General features: G+C 36.0%; 1 protein-coding gene across 10 annotated transcripts in view; it reads left to right on the forward strand.

Annotated features, from left to right (window-relative positions):
- CCDC91 (coiled-coil domain containing 91) overlaps window positions 1-13,513 on the forward strand; it is a 114,906-nt gene that overhangs the window by 15,672 nt on the left and 85,721 nt on the right. For all 10 annotated transcript variants that reach the window (XR_014951911.1, XR_013339998.2, XM_021535088.4 and 7 more), the window contains 3 exons: window positions 6,395-6,437; window positions 6,542-6,620; window positions 11,565-11,722. Coding sequence is in view for 8 of the 10 variants with exons in the window: in XM_021535088.4 (XP_021390763.3) it covers window positions 6,408-6,437; window positions 6,542-6,620; window positions 11,565-11,722 (267 nt within the window). In the remaining 2 variants the exon portion in view is untranslated. The remainder of the gene's footprint in view (window positions 1-6,394; window positions 6,438-6,541; window positions 6,621-11,564; window positions 11,723-13,513) is intronic.

The raw sequence follows: 13,513 nt of genomic DNA on the forward strand, positions 1-13,513 counted from the left end.
ATTCATTACAATGGGCCAGGCTTTAATTTTTTCTTAAAAGTACCATAGATTTGAGTGGAATCAATTGTGATATAAGTAACTACTACTGCAAAATAAGAGGGTTTGCAACTGCTGACTTTTTTGTTTTTTTTTCTAGTAGAAAAGTTTTAACATTATTTAATATACTAAGTGTTTATTTAGTCAGTACTGGAAGTGAAATCAGAGAATAATTTAGGTTAGAAAAGACCTTTAGGATTGTGGAGTCCACCCATTAAACTCCCACTACCAAGTCCACCCTTGAACCACATCCCCAAGTGCCACATCTATACATCTTTTAAATACCTCCAGAGACTGTGATATAACCACAGCTCTGGGCAGCCTGTTCCAATGCTTGACGTTTTTGGTGAAGAAGTTTCCCTAATATCGCATCCAAACCTCCTCTGGCACAACTTGAGGCCATCTCCTCTTCTCCTGTAACTTTGAACATAGGAGAAGAGCCTGACCCTCACCTGGCTGCACCCTCCTGTAAAGGAGTGATAAGGACTGATAATATTCCCCTAAGCTTCTTTTTCTCCAGGCTAAATGAACCAGCCTCAGTTCCCAGGGAAAAATTACTTTGACACGTTCTGTGCTGCCTTCTTTTTCCCCATAACCTTGAACTACCTTAATTCACTGTGTGTGGGGGGCAGGCCTCTGTCCCCTGTTAAAATGAAGGTGCTAACAGCCCTGTCCCTGTTCCTTTCACTCTGGGAGGTGACCAGCACTCTGCTTCCTGGCAGGGCAGGTTTCCCACATGTCCCTTTTTTATGACAGGAGCCATACTGCACATTATTGTAAATGCAGGCAAACCCAGTGGGAAGAAATGATGACATCTGACTCAGTTCAGAAGGCTGAATAATTTCTGTATTATAACTTACAATACATTAATATACTCTATAAAGGAGATACTAAAACTACATCCCTACTTGTTCTAACTACCATATGTAACTCACTCACAACTTGTGACCCTCTCACCAGAGTCCAGACACATGTGGATTGGAGTGGCCATCAGGCTCAAACAATCCTCACCAGAATCCAATCAAGCAATCACTCTAGGTAAACAATTCTCTGAGCACATTCCACATGCAAGAAACAAGGAGCAGAAATAGAAATTGTTTTCTCTTTCTTTTTCTCTGTGCACCTCTATGAAGAATCCTGAGAGAAAGAGATGTCCCTGTGACAGAACTTCATGGAGAACACTGGTGTTTTGGTGTTGCCTGGTTTTCACTGTCTTACGATAGGGTAGGAGACAAAGCATGCAGAATTGTTAGGGTGGTTTTTCTTCTGTAGGAAATCTTACAAATGCTCTAAATGTATTTTAGTTTCCATTATGCTTTGCCTTCATATTCTGGTCTTTCTTGAGCTAGATATCCTTTGGGGTATGTGTATTCTGTAGTTAAATTTTTCCAATTAATGGCTTAGTAGCTATTATAAGTTTTTAAGATGCCAAATGCTTATCCTGCAGCAGTCATTGGTATAGATTAGGAGGAAAGCCTGTATCAGCTAGGTAAAAAGAAGGAAGTTTGTTCCTGAATTTTAAAATTTGTAAGTGGTACTTGGAGTTTTGGTGAAAGAGCCATGGTTAGATCTTGGTGATACAGAAATTTATCTGCTGTTTATCACAAAGGTATTGCCACTGTACATGCTTTCTAAATTTTGTCTTTTTAGTTTTGTTTTATTGGGTTTTTTTAGGTTTTCTTTTTCTTTTCTCTTTTTTTTTTTTTTTTTAACATCTCATACTTATCCTGAGTAGACTTTTTGGAACCTGCAGTTTTGACCTAAGATTATTCTTTAAATGCCATGGTCTATGTTGTGTCCAGCTAAGGGACAGCTAATAAGCCTGTCCTGGACCGAACACATTGGATGAGGCATTTAGGAAACCTAAGAATGAACGTAAAACTGATAGGTTATCATAGATAGGGAGTTACCCCGGGGTTTGCCAGAAATACAAATACAGCAGCCCCACCCTCAGGCAGCTCCACACACACCATGTTGACAAAACAAAAAGTAGTATATTCTGTCAGTTGTTCCATTAAAATGTACAAAATTCAGCCTGAAACTCAAATTTACAGGCCAGATTATACAGAAATCACATTATTTTGCATGGCAGAATCAGAGGTAATCTCTATTACCTAGTCAAATTTAGATTATCAAGACTTGATTGATTTGAATTCTCACTAGCCAGAGATGGATGGGAATGAGGAATTCTTCGTAGTTCAGCATCAGCTTACATTTTTCTGTCTTATTTCTTGGAATGGCTCTTGATCTTGCTGTGTATAAAACATGCTTTTGATGTGTCTGTCAGGTAAGCGCATTTCACAAAGTTCTCATGACCTGTTTTAAGCTGCTGGCCAGGCTTTGGTGACTGTATTTGGCACAGGAAAGTTTGTGAGCTTCTCAGGTATGCACATCAATCTGAATAAATTCATCATGCTGCCTTACCAGCCATGCAGGAGAAAGTCTTGAGCAACCTCTTCTGAAATGCAGTGTTGACCATGCTTTGAAAAAGAGCTTGGGTTGGATGACCTGCTGGTCTGAATTTTGACAGAATTTACTGTTCCCTTTGGTGGATTCAAACTTGTTGATAAAACCTTCTCAAAATTCAGTGTCTTGCATATTCATTGTCCATGGAAAGTTTCCTTCTTTTCACGGCATGTGACTGGAGAGCTTCTCAGCCTGTCCTTTTAAGACATGACTGTCTGAGAACTGCAATGTTTTGGAAATGACCTGGGCTGGATGACCTACTGTGTCTTTTCCAACCATAATTTCTATGACTCTGTAATTTTGAGGTTGACTTCTTGTTGCCCAATTTTACAGTTACTTAATCCAGTATCAGGCATATTTCAAGAGACCACATTTAGTCATGGTTAGACTGTGTGGGTTGTTTTGTCTTTTTCTGTTATTTTTCAAATCCTGAAGACTGTCAGCATTTAATGTATTCTTTCCTATTCTGGTGCCACAAATAATGTTCCTACCCTTTGAGGAAAGAAAAGTCTGATTCCTCATTTTTGGAATAGATGGTTGATTAAAAGAACTTTCTCCCAGATTTGGTGCAGCTCTAAGGAGAGGCATTAGGCTACTTCTTTTATTTATTTGTACCAGAAATGCATTTCCATCATGAAAATAAGGGATAGAATTGAGAAATTTTCAGCTTTGTTATCAGTTAAATTTATAATGAAGTATTAATACATTTTTAGAGCTAAATGCACATGGACTTTGAGGACTATGAATGTCTCCTATTTCTTTTTCTATAAATTTCCTATAACATTGATGTGGTCCTTTTCCCTGCAGAAGGCTCCCTTTTTATGCAAGAGATCATATTTTGGGAAAATCATTGCCTAGTAAGAATTCTTGCACCAACGCTCTTTGAAGAGAACCTCAGCCTTTGTGTTTTTGAAGTGCCTTATATTGGCATCCCTCATGATTTATTCCATGCTTTCTATCCTAATCTACTGCCTGCATATTTATGACACACGTTGAGTTTGCAGTTTCTGGTATTTTTAGATGTTTTTTTGTCCACAGCAATCAAAGCATGGAAACAAATCAGGATTTCATTTTGAAACAGAGGTTGCATATACATGTATGAATATATATTATACAAACCAAAGAGCAAACAGACCTAGAATTCTCTCATTTGTGGGAGAATCACTTGGCCTGGAATTCCTGTGGGATCTCTGAAGAACTGGAAATTAGAGGATTAACATCTAGGTGTGAAAACATGATTGGTACTATAGAGACTTGCTTGGGGTTTTGTTTATCTTTTATTTAATTGGAGTGATATGTGGAATAGTTCCTAAATTAATCATGCTGTTACAGCCACAAAATTTCTGTGTTTAAAATTTGTGGGGAAAAGGTAATCTTAGGTCAGAATAGTCCTGGGATTGTTACCAGGCTTACAAAACTGTATATGAAATGCAGCAAAAAAGTTGATGGATTAAATAACAGGTTGCTCTCCAGTTTTTCTTCTGCCCTACATTCTTTTTCTCTATCAAAAGTTCTGTTATATTTATGCACAGTTTCTTGTAAATGTTCTTGAAGGAGAAATGGAAATCCTCACATGTTTTCCTTACAGGGCCTTCTGTCTTTACTGCCTCAGGTCAGTGTTTTATTTGAAGAGAAATCAAAGTAGTTAATCACTTCTTAGAACATGATTTTACATATTTTCTATTTTTGTTTGCCTTTTATTTTTTTTAGAGACTGTCCATCTTAACATGCCTTTCCAAAATTGCTTTAATTCTTGTTGAACTCCTCTGAACTTGTTCCAGTTTGTGTTTTTAAAATACAGTGCTGAATGTACTTTCCCTGGTTGAGACATAAGCAGTTCCTGAGAGGATGGGAATAATGTCTCATGCACTTTGTGGAGAAAATCTGCTTTGAAGGAACTTTGTGTAGAGCCTGTAAGACCTGTTGATGTGATACAGAATGTATCACAGATAAAATGGATAAAATAACTGTTTCCCTTTCTAAAAGCTCACTTTTTTCACCTGGCTGCTCTGCCTGCTGCCTGAACACTGGGTTGTGCAGTGATTGTGTCAATCACCAGCCTGGTTTGGTTGGTTTTTCCCAGAATGTGGTATGAATACAGCTACATTCAGTTCGTGCTGTTTCCAGCTGCAGTCCTGTGCTGTCCACGCAATCTCCATCCATCATTTGTGAACACACATGCTGCATTCTTGAGCTGTATATTAAAGCTCTGAATGTTGGTAGACTGCATGAACGTTTGACCAATTAACCTTAACACAGATTGGAAAAATACTCAACTACCTTCTTTCTCTCTTGGAAAATGAACCAGCACAAAACCCAACTGACACAAAGCCAACAAAACCTCTCATACTCCCTAAAAAGATACTTAGTTCTTATACCACATAAGACTATTGAGCAATACTTCAATTTAGACAAATATTTCTACTTACACTGTGATAGCGATGATTTATCATTGATCACAGAGTGGTTTGGTTTGGATTGGACCTTAAGTATCACCCAGTCCCATGGCAGGGGCACCTTCCACCAGAACAGGCTGCTTCAAGCCCCATCCAACCTGGCCTTGGACACTTCCAGAGATGAGGTAGCCACAGCTTCCCTGGGCAACTTGTGCCAGGACCTCCCCACCCTGACAGGGAAGAATTTCTTCCTGACATCCACTCTGAACCTACTCTCTTGTAAACAGTCCCTTTCCATCTTTCCTGCAGTAATCAAAGTTTATCCTAACACTGTTTTAACCAAAGTCAATTAGCTTTATAAATATTTGAACATCCTATAATGACCATAAAGGTTTTTTGGATTATGCTTCATTTACCTGTCAGAATTACAGATATATATTTTTTATTAATACGTAATATCTTTCTTTCAACAGCTTGGTATATCTTGAGTTAGTTTCATTAGCTGAGTAACTTAGCCTGCTTTTTTTTAAAGGAACTGCAGTTTAACGATAAATATCTCAAAATGCCACAGAATTCAGGGCTGCAAGTCAAAAATGCTGATCAGTTTGTAAAATCTTAATCAGTCCCTCCATGAAACCTAGGGACAGACCTCTGTGGTAGTAGAAAAATTTCCAGAAATTCACCACAGTCTTTTACCGAGCTGCAGTTTGTTCTGATGTTGCCAGACAGCTAAGAAGATATGGGAAAAGCAGGAAATCTTTTTGGATTTAATCATAGTGCTGATTTGGAAAAGCAGCTTAACAATGGAAAATATTTTTTATATTTTAAATCATAAACACAAAACTATACAAGTTCCGTGGTAGATCACAATTGCATTAAGATAGATTGTTTTCCTTATGAGTGAAGATAACCCTTCATTTTGGAATCTGGTGGTCAGAAATCCTATTTCCTAGACATATTTATGTATTTATTTGTTTATTTTATATATAGATATCCAGACTAGATTATTTGATGGTTGTACCATTTACAACCATTTGGTTGTACCCAATAAATACCATTTGTTGAGGTACTGGGGTCCTGTTTGCTATACCTGAAATCTTTAGCTATAATTTTTGGGTAACTTCTTCCTATTTTCTTCTATGAGGAAGATTTTCCTGCATTTTTACTTTCAAAAGATGTTGGACTATGTTGATGGGCAGTGCTTACGTTTTCCCCTGAAGTTACTCAAATTCTGTTATAAAACACCCAATGTTTTGTATTTAACTCAATCAATAAAAAAGCACTTCTTAAGTGAGATCTTGCAGTTCTTGGCCTTGCATCCTCTGTGTGAAAACGTTCTTATTTAGGTTGCTTGATCTGTTTTAGGACTTAAAAATGATGGAGACTTCAGGTAGGCTGTGGAGATGAGACTGGAGGGAAGGACTGAATGCTTATTTCTGAGCAGGCAGGGGATGAGGTTATGAAAATGTAAAATCAAGATTTCTTTTGCGTTCTAGTGCCTGCTGAAAGATGGATGATGATGACTTTGGAGGATTTGAGGTATGCCATTTGGATAACTTTGCTTTGAAATTTAACAATTTTCAACTATTTTATAGCATTTATAGCATTTTGTAAAATATGTAACAGTTTCTTCTTGTTTCCAGGCAGCAGAGAGTTATGAGTTTGGAAATGGTGAAAAGCAGACCACATCTCCTGCTATTGCTTGGGCAGCATTTCCTACAGGTATTAACAGAATCACTGTAAAAAATTTTAATATTCTATTCCTGTCCTTATGTATTCACTGTAAAAATCAGGGCTTAGAAGGGTGTATACAATAAAATAATGCACAATAAAATAATAGCCAGCAGTCAAAACTTGAGCATAAGAACATTCCTGAGCAATTATTTTGGGAAGCTGCACTTCTCAAAGTTAAAGTTTATTGAGGAATGAAAGAGAAATTCAGTGTATACAGTAGAAAAGGAATGGAACTTCTTCATTCAAAGGATATTAGTTTCTAGTGAGTGTGGAAAATCTGTTGCAAATTGTGGGAAAACAGAAAAAGTTAAAAATAGGATTGTGACAAAGTCTTTTACTTGCTTTGGGGAAGAGGGAAGGGATGAGAATGATCATTTTTACTTAAACCATTTATATAGTTGAAAAATATATTACCTATTCTTTATCTCAAGCAGGAACATTAGGGAACTGTTCTATTAATTTATACAAGTGCCTGGTGCCTGTCTGCATTGATAAAATTTTATTGATAAATGTATATTATCAGTAGAACTAAAATATTATGGAGATGTTACTGATTTTGTTATGATCTAGATTTCATTCTTTTCACAAAACAAAATGGCACTTTTGCAGGATCAGGAAAAAATGACCAACATTGCACACTGTGTTGTTAAGCAGAGTAACTTATGCAAAATAAGCAGGGAATTTTCTTAACATTAGCTCTATATAAATCATGTTCTTAAAATATTTTTTATTAATTTATTTCTGGCTTTCATCTATTACAGAATAATTAGCATTGAAACAGAGGAAAAAAAATACTACAGAAACAATATTTTTCCAAATAACTTTATTATTCATCATGTCACTTTGACTGATATGTAAAATTGCTGTTTAAATTCACTAGTATGTTTTAGTGTGTTTAATAAATTAAATCCAATACAGCTGTGCAGTGTCTGTCAGTGAAGTCCAATTAAAACCCTGTAAGGTGTGTAGAATTGGAATTATTTGTACAGAACACAGTTTTTTGTATGATTTTAAGTGATATAGAGGTCCTAGGATAAGTTATACCCAGATATTTTAAACATTTAAAATTAAAAGAAAACTCCTGTATTCTGGATATTTTATTACTGTAAAATCTTAATTCATGCACATGACTTTTTCATGCAAATATTGCTGTGAATAAATTAGTTTATTGCCATAGGCAAGGTTTTAATAGTATTGGTGAAGTGCTTCTTGGGCTCTGACTGGTAGATGGATGTTTTTAGTAACAGAAATAACTGAATTGTCTGCCCAATGGTATCTATATATGAAGATGTTCCTGTCTTACCCTAGAAATTTCTTAGTAAGGCTTGTTGAAAATTTCAAGTGTATTATGGTGCTATTGAGGTGATTTTGATAAATTTGGGTAGTGATAACATTGTATACACCCAAGAGTTGATAAACTTTTCAGAGGAGTTACTCTTCTTGTGAATTTCCTACATATCTGCTGTTTGGAAGTTGTAAAACAAAACATTGAAGCCTGTGGCTGCATTTTTCAGTGTGCAGGCAGAATTCAGAAATTATTTCTAAGGCCTCAATGGTGACTTCATTGCAATTTTGCTCTTGAAACTGGTCTTGGGCTTCTTAGTATTTTTTTGGTAGTATGGACTACATGGCTATAGATTTAAAATGTTAGGATAGTAGATGAAATTACTTTTCTTATAGAATAGCTTGGCTTTAGAGGAATAAAATGTGAGGAAGAGTTTTGTGTGCTAAGTTACCAGAAATCATCTTGAGAGTGCATCAGAGTGGTTTTTTCCCACTGTAGTCACAAAACCAGTTTTAAACTCAAACTTTCTACCTGAATGTTACTTTTAATGAAAATGTTCAAGAATAAAGTTTTCAGTGTATGCAGTATAACTGAAAGTTTCCTTGAATTATAAGGTCAAGAAAGGGGAGTTTAGGAAGGAAATTTAATTTTGTTTTTGGGTTTTTTTAAATTTTTTTACAGCTGAAAGCTATATGTAGGGGAACTGTGCTATAAGTAGTTTGCAACATTCTACAAAAATATGTAAAATAATTATTATATGATCTTTTTCTCAGATCCCTGCTATCATATGACTTCTTAATTGCTAGATATAAGTAACATTCTATTAGTAAATATTACCCATGTGGTACATTTGGTATTTGATGTCTTCATTCTGAAACTCAGTACAAAGGATAAGACTCAATGGAATGTTGATTTAACCGTTCATGTTCATCCATTTGGTTTTGTTTTCAGAATTTCTGTTCTCTCAGGGAATTTTAATAATTGTTTAAGCTTCATTAAAGACACAGAATTTTCCTTCCATCAGGGAGATTGCAGGCTGTCCCTCATCTCTGCTGCTATTAACAAACTGCATGGTTCTGGCAGTTCTTATGTACAAACTTATGACAGAATATTCTTAATATTGGGAAGCCTGGTCTTCAGAAATTACTAGATACTTTTTAAGTACAATTCTGGCAATAACTTATATCTGCATCTTATTTCAGCCTTTTCAGGTGTATAACTTTTGATATACCTGTAATTGAGTGAATACTTCTTTTCTCTACAGTGCTCCACCTCTGATCATCGAAAAATAAATTTATTTGAAAATTCATCAGTCTTAGCCTGTTGGAGTCAGGTCAGGTAGTTCCAACAGAGGCAAGTTTTTGTTTCAGAGGTTGTGAAACTGTTCCATTATGGTAAATAAGGCATGGTAAGCAGGAATTATTTAGGAGTTCTCTTTATAAGCTAATTTTGTGCTGAATTAATGCAATTTCGCCAGTATGTGCACAAGAGGAATGAATTAAGAGAGCTTGAATTACAGACATAGCACATGTAGTTCTAGGAATGTCTAATTTATGAAGCTTTTAGCATTGCTGAAAAATGAAAAGAAGGTATTGTAAAAAAATATGTTCAAACAATACCTTGGAAAGTTGCCACCTTTTCTTGTCTTCTGCAAGGTCATGTGTTTAGTTGAAAAATTTAAACCAATATGTTTAGAAGTACTCACCAGTGGTTGCTCCTCATTTCCTAGGTTTCATTTTGATAACTTAAGGAGTGGGGATTTTGTTTCTGGTTTGGTTTTTTCTCCCCTTCAAGATACAAGGCATTCATTATTATAATTAGAACTACCGAAAGCTCCACCTGATTGTAGAAGATTTCACATAAAACTCTACTACCTGAAAAATTGAGTTTTATCTCTAGGATTGGACACCCCAAAATATGTGACTGTCTAAAGCTCTCATCTCAGCAAGTCTACATTCCTCCTGTGTGCCCAGTCTTCATGGCTGTTTTTACTTTTGTGATAAATTATTTATATGTGAACTATGCCTGTGCTATGGTAATCCTCAACAAAGGTTGAACAGTCTGATCACAAGGATCATGGTCAGTTTTTCCATGTGAGTTGACAGTTTTAGTAAGAAAACTACTACTTGCTTGCTTGGTCAGAAATTGCCTGGTACATTTTAACTGTTTTTCCATCAGATGGAAATTGATTTAAAATTGAGACTCAGGCCATTAAGTGATAGCATAAATCTGAGACTTTAAGGTTTGTTTAGATACAAAAAGATCTTTTTCTATAACACTTCACTGCCACTTGAACTAACAGAGTAGGTAGTTGTTATAGAAAGCTGCCTTTGAAAGGAGACATTTGGAATGGGAGGGGAGTTTTATCATATGCTACTTAAAAGAAAGCCACAAAGTCCCGTTTCCAGTTCTGGAGAAGAGGTAACTATTAAAATACAGTTACCTAGACTGGTTCCTGTTCTGTTTGCTGAAATACTCTTCTACCTTTTTAGCCAAGTTTCCATCTTTGCTGATCTGTGACTTTTTCTTTCTCTATTTTTTTGGCCACATCCAGATCTACTATCATTGCGGTTACCCTACTGATACTTTTCTTCCTCATGGTTTATTTTCTTTCTTCTTTTCATTCAATGTGATTTGCATGTTCCTCCATGTTATACCTGAATCCTCGAACTGACATCTGAAGAAGATGGGACAGAGAGTGTTGGATTCAAGAATTAGTGTGTCCTTTTGAATGCCTTGAGGCCAGTTATGTGCCCTGGTTTGTGCTGAGTGCTTGTGCAGTATAAAACAGGGATATTCAGAGGTTGAGCATCTTTTACATGTTACAGAGTTGTAACAATAATGGGAGCTGCTTTTTCTGAAACAATTGGATGTGCTCTTTTTGCCTATTGTAAAGACACACCTGGAGCTGACCGTGTCAAAGTTTGCCGGACTTTGCTGTTAAATGAAAAATGTGTGCAGAACTTTCTCTTTTTCTTTCTTTTTATTTAGTTTGTTTAGTTTATGTCTTTTTTCAAACCAAGATTTTCTGTTGTGATGGGTTGGTAATGCTGATCCACTGTTGAAGGTTTTATGGCATAACTGTAATTTGGTATAGAAAAGCTCTTAGTCCAGAATTGATTCCACTTCAATTTTATTAGCTAGAGAGTTATTTACTTTGTTGTCTTTTTATGTCTTAAAAAATATAAAGCTGTTTGATTGTGTGTCCTGGCAAGCTGTTTGTATGTGGCTTCTAAGTCAGTTGTGGATTTTTTAAATTTAAAAAGGTATAAAACTTGGGAAATTATAAGTATAGTTTTCCCATTGACTGAAACTGATTAAAGATCATGTTGAAGCTCTAAGGGTGTGTGAATCAAAAGAAACAGAGTTAAAACTCATCCTTTTGAGGGCTGTTGTCTTATAAAACCTTAGTGTAAATTAAAAGTCTAAATTTATTGTGACTATGATTTTGATTGTCATTAAGTTAATACTAGTGAAAAACAGAGGCACTTTGAGTGGAATTACTTTTCAGTGCAATTGAATTATAAGAGGTACATGAGCTTACATTGGTATGTCTAGACTTATGATGGGTTTTACAAGGAACGGACTCCAGAAACAGAGCTAAGTTTTAGGTGTTTCTTCATATTGTGTGTGTTTTCTGTTTCTAGTACCTGAAGTCCATAGATGTTCTGACATTCTCCTGGAGCACTCTGTGCCTTCTTCCTCCCTGCTTCCTTCTGACTCTTTCATTTTATCAAGTAATAACGTGGCAACTGCTATTCAAACAGGCAAGAGTGTGATAAATCCAGCTGTTCCTGAAGAACAGGTAAATTTTTGATCTTCAGTTCAAGAACTCAATGTATTAAATATCAGTGTTGCATCTTTTCTGTGCACATTTAGGTTGAAATGCTTATTAAGGGCAAAAGGTCTTGGATTTCTTGGATGCAGACTTTGAAGCAAAATGATTTTTAGATTGTTTATGAAACCTGTAACTGATAGAAGCCATACTACTTTGAACTGCAAAAGCGAGAACTGTATTGGAGTTCTTAAAAGTTAAGGGCATGCCTGAAGGAAATATCAGCAGAAAGGTTCTCTCAAAAAAACTGTCTACTTTTAATGCTTGTCATACCTGTATGTTTTCTCAAGTATTTGAGGACTAGGTTTATAGGACTTTCAAGGATGGGCTCTGAGCAACCTGGTCTAGTGAAAGGCATCCCATCCCTGCCCATGCCAGGGCATTGGAACAAGATGATCTTCAAGGTCCCTTCCAATGCAAATCATTCTATGATTCAAGAATTAATGTTTAATCTTTACCTAAGATGTGGGGGGAGGGGGGGTTAAATTTAACTTTTGCTTTACTTTGTTTTTTCCCACATTACTTCCAAAGTTGAAATATGTCAGGTGGCTGCAATGCTGCTGAGAACTGAGCTTTGTTTCTTTCTAGGGTGTGAAAATGTTTCATTTTTAACTAAACAATTAGGTGAGCAACGAAGGAAAAAGCCTTTCTGCCTGGAGATTATCATAAGAATTCTATCAGAATCATAAGAGCAAAAGAGCTGCTGCAGAAGAATTTACCCTTCTGAATTTTTTACTACCATTAATTGCAGTGACCCCCATTTGAACTTGTTAATTCATTGTAAACTTCCTTGTTTCAGGATGTGGGGTAGTACATGCTTCAGTTAGAAAAGGCTCTTGCCTCACTGTGAAGCAGTCAGTGTTTTGGGCTATTTGTCAACCCTCCTGTTTTCAGCACTTCCTTGGTTTTTTCTTCTTCAGGTTGACTCATCAGGTCTTGAGGCTGCTTCTGGTGAAAGCTGAATTTCACGATTAAGTCAGATATTCATTTTCTGACCATCTAAATGCATTTCTTTAGAGCTATTTAAACAAAATGCACAAAATACAGATTTTGGTTTAACTGAGCCTTTTCTTTTTTTTTTGAGGGGCATCTGTATGTTCACATTTCCAGAAAGACTGTGGCAGAAATTTTGAATTAATTAATTAATAAGTTACCATTTTGTGCTTGTTCCCAGGCTGATGTTCTGGGGAAAGCCTATAAAAAGTGAAGAAGAGATGTGCTCACATGCAAATGATATCAAAGAAATTTATAAATCCAAAAGTTATGGGTCTTTTTTTCTTGAGAGGGAGGAGTTTTTGTTTTCTTTTTTAACTGATGCCAGACAGGGTAATTTTCTGTATTGAAGGCTCTTCATCTGGCTCTTTGACCACGTTTTGATAAGTAATTTTTTTTTTACTGGATGCATGATCAAAAAGTGATCTTCTTCAGCCACACCTTTTAAAATTTTGGCTAACAGTGAATAACCGTCAACCTTTCTTGTTTGTGCTAGGCCAGCAATTTTAGCTTTTGTGTTCCCTGGAAAGTGCACTTGGGTGATTCCAGAACACTAAGGCTTAGGGTTTTTTTTTTTAAACTATACATTTAATCAGGTAATCTTACAGAAAAATAAAAAATAGACTTTGTTACTTCAGACTAAGCATGTGTGCAAATTCTAGCTGTAGTCCATATTTCAGTTTTTCTCATCTTGTTCTGTTCAGCTACTAAGAGACCCATCATTCTATAAATTCTCTGCAATGCAGGAAATAGTAAAAATTAAAAGAC

Source organism: Lonchura striata, chromosome 1A (genome assembly GCF_050655825.1).
Source record: "Lonchura striata isolate lonStrDom1 chromosome 1A, ASM5065582v1, whole genome shotgun sequence".
In the NCBI taxonomy this organism is placed as follows: domain Eukaryota; kingdom Metazoa; phylum Chordata; class Aves; order Passeriformes; family Estrildidae; genus Lonchura; species Lonchura striata.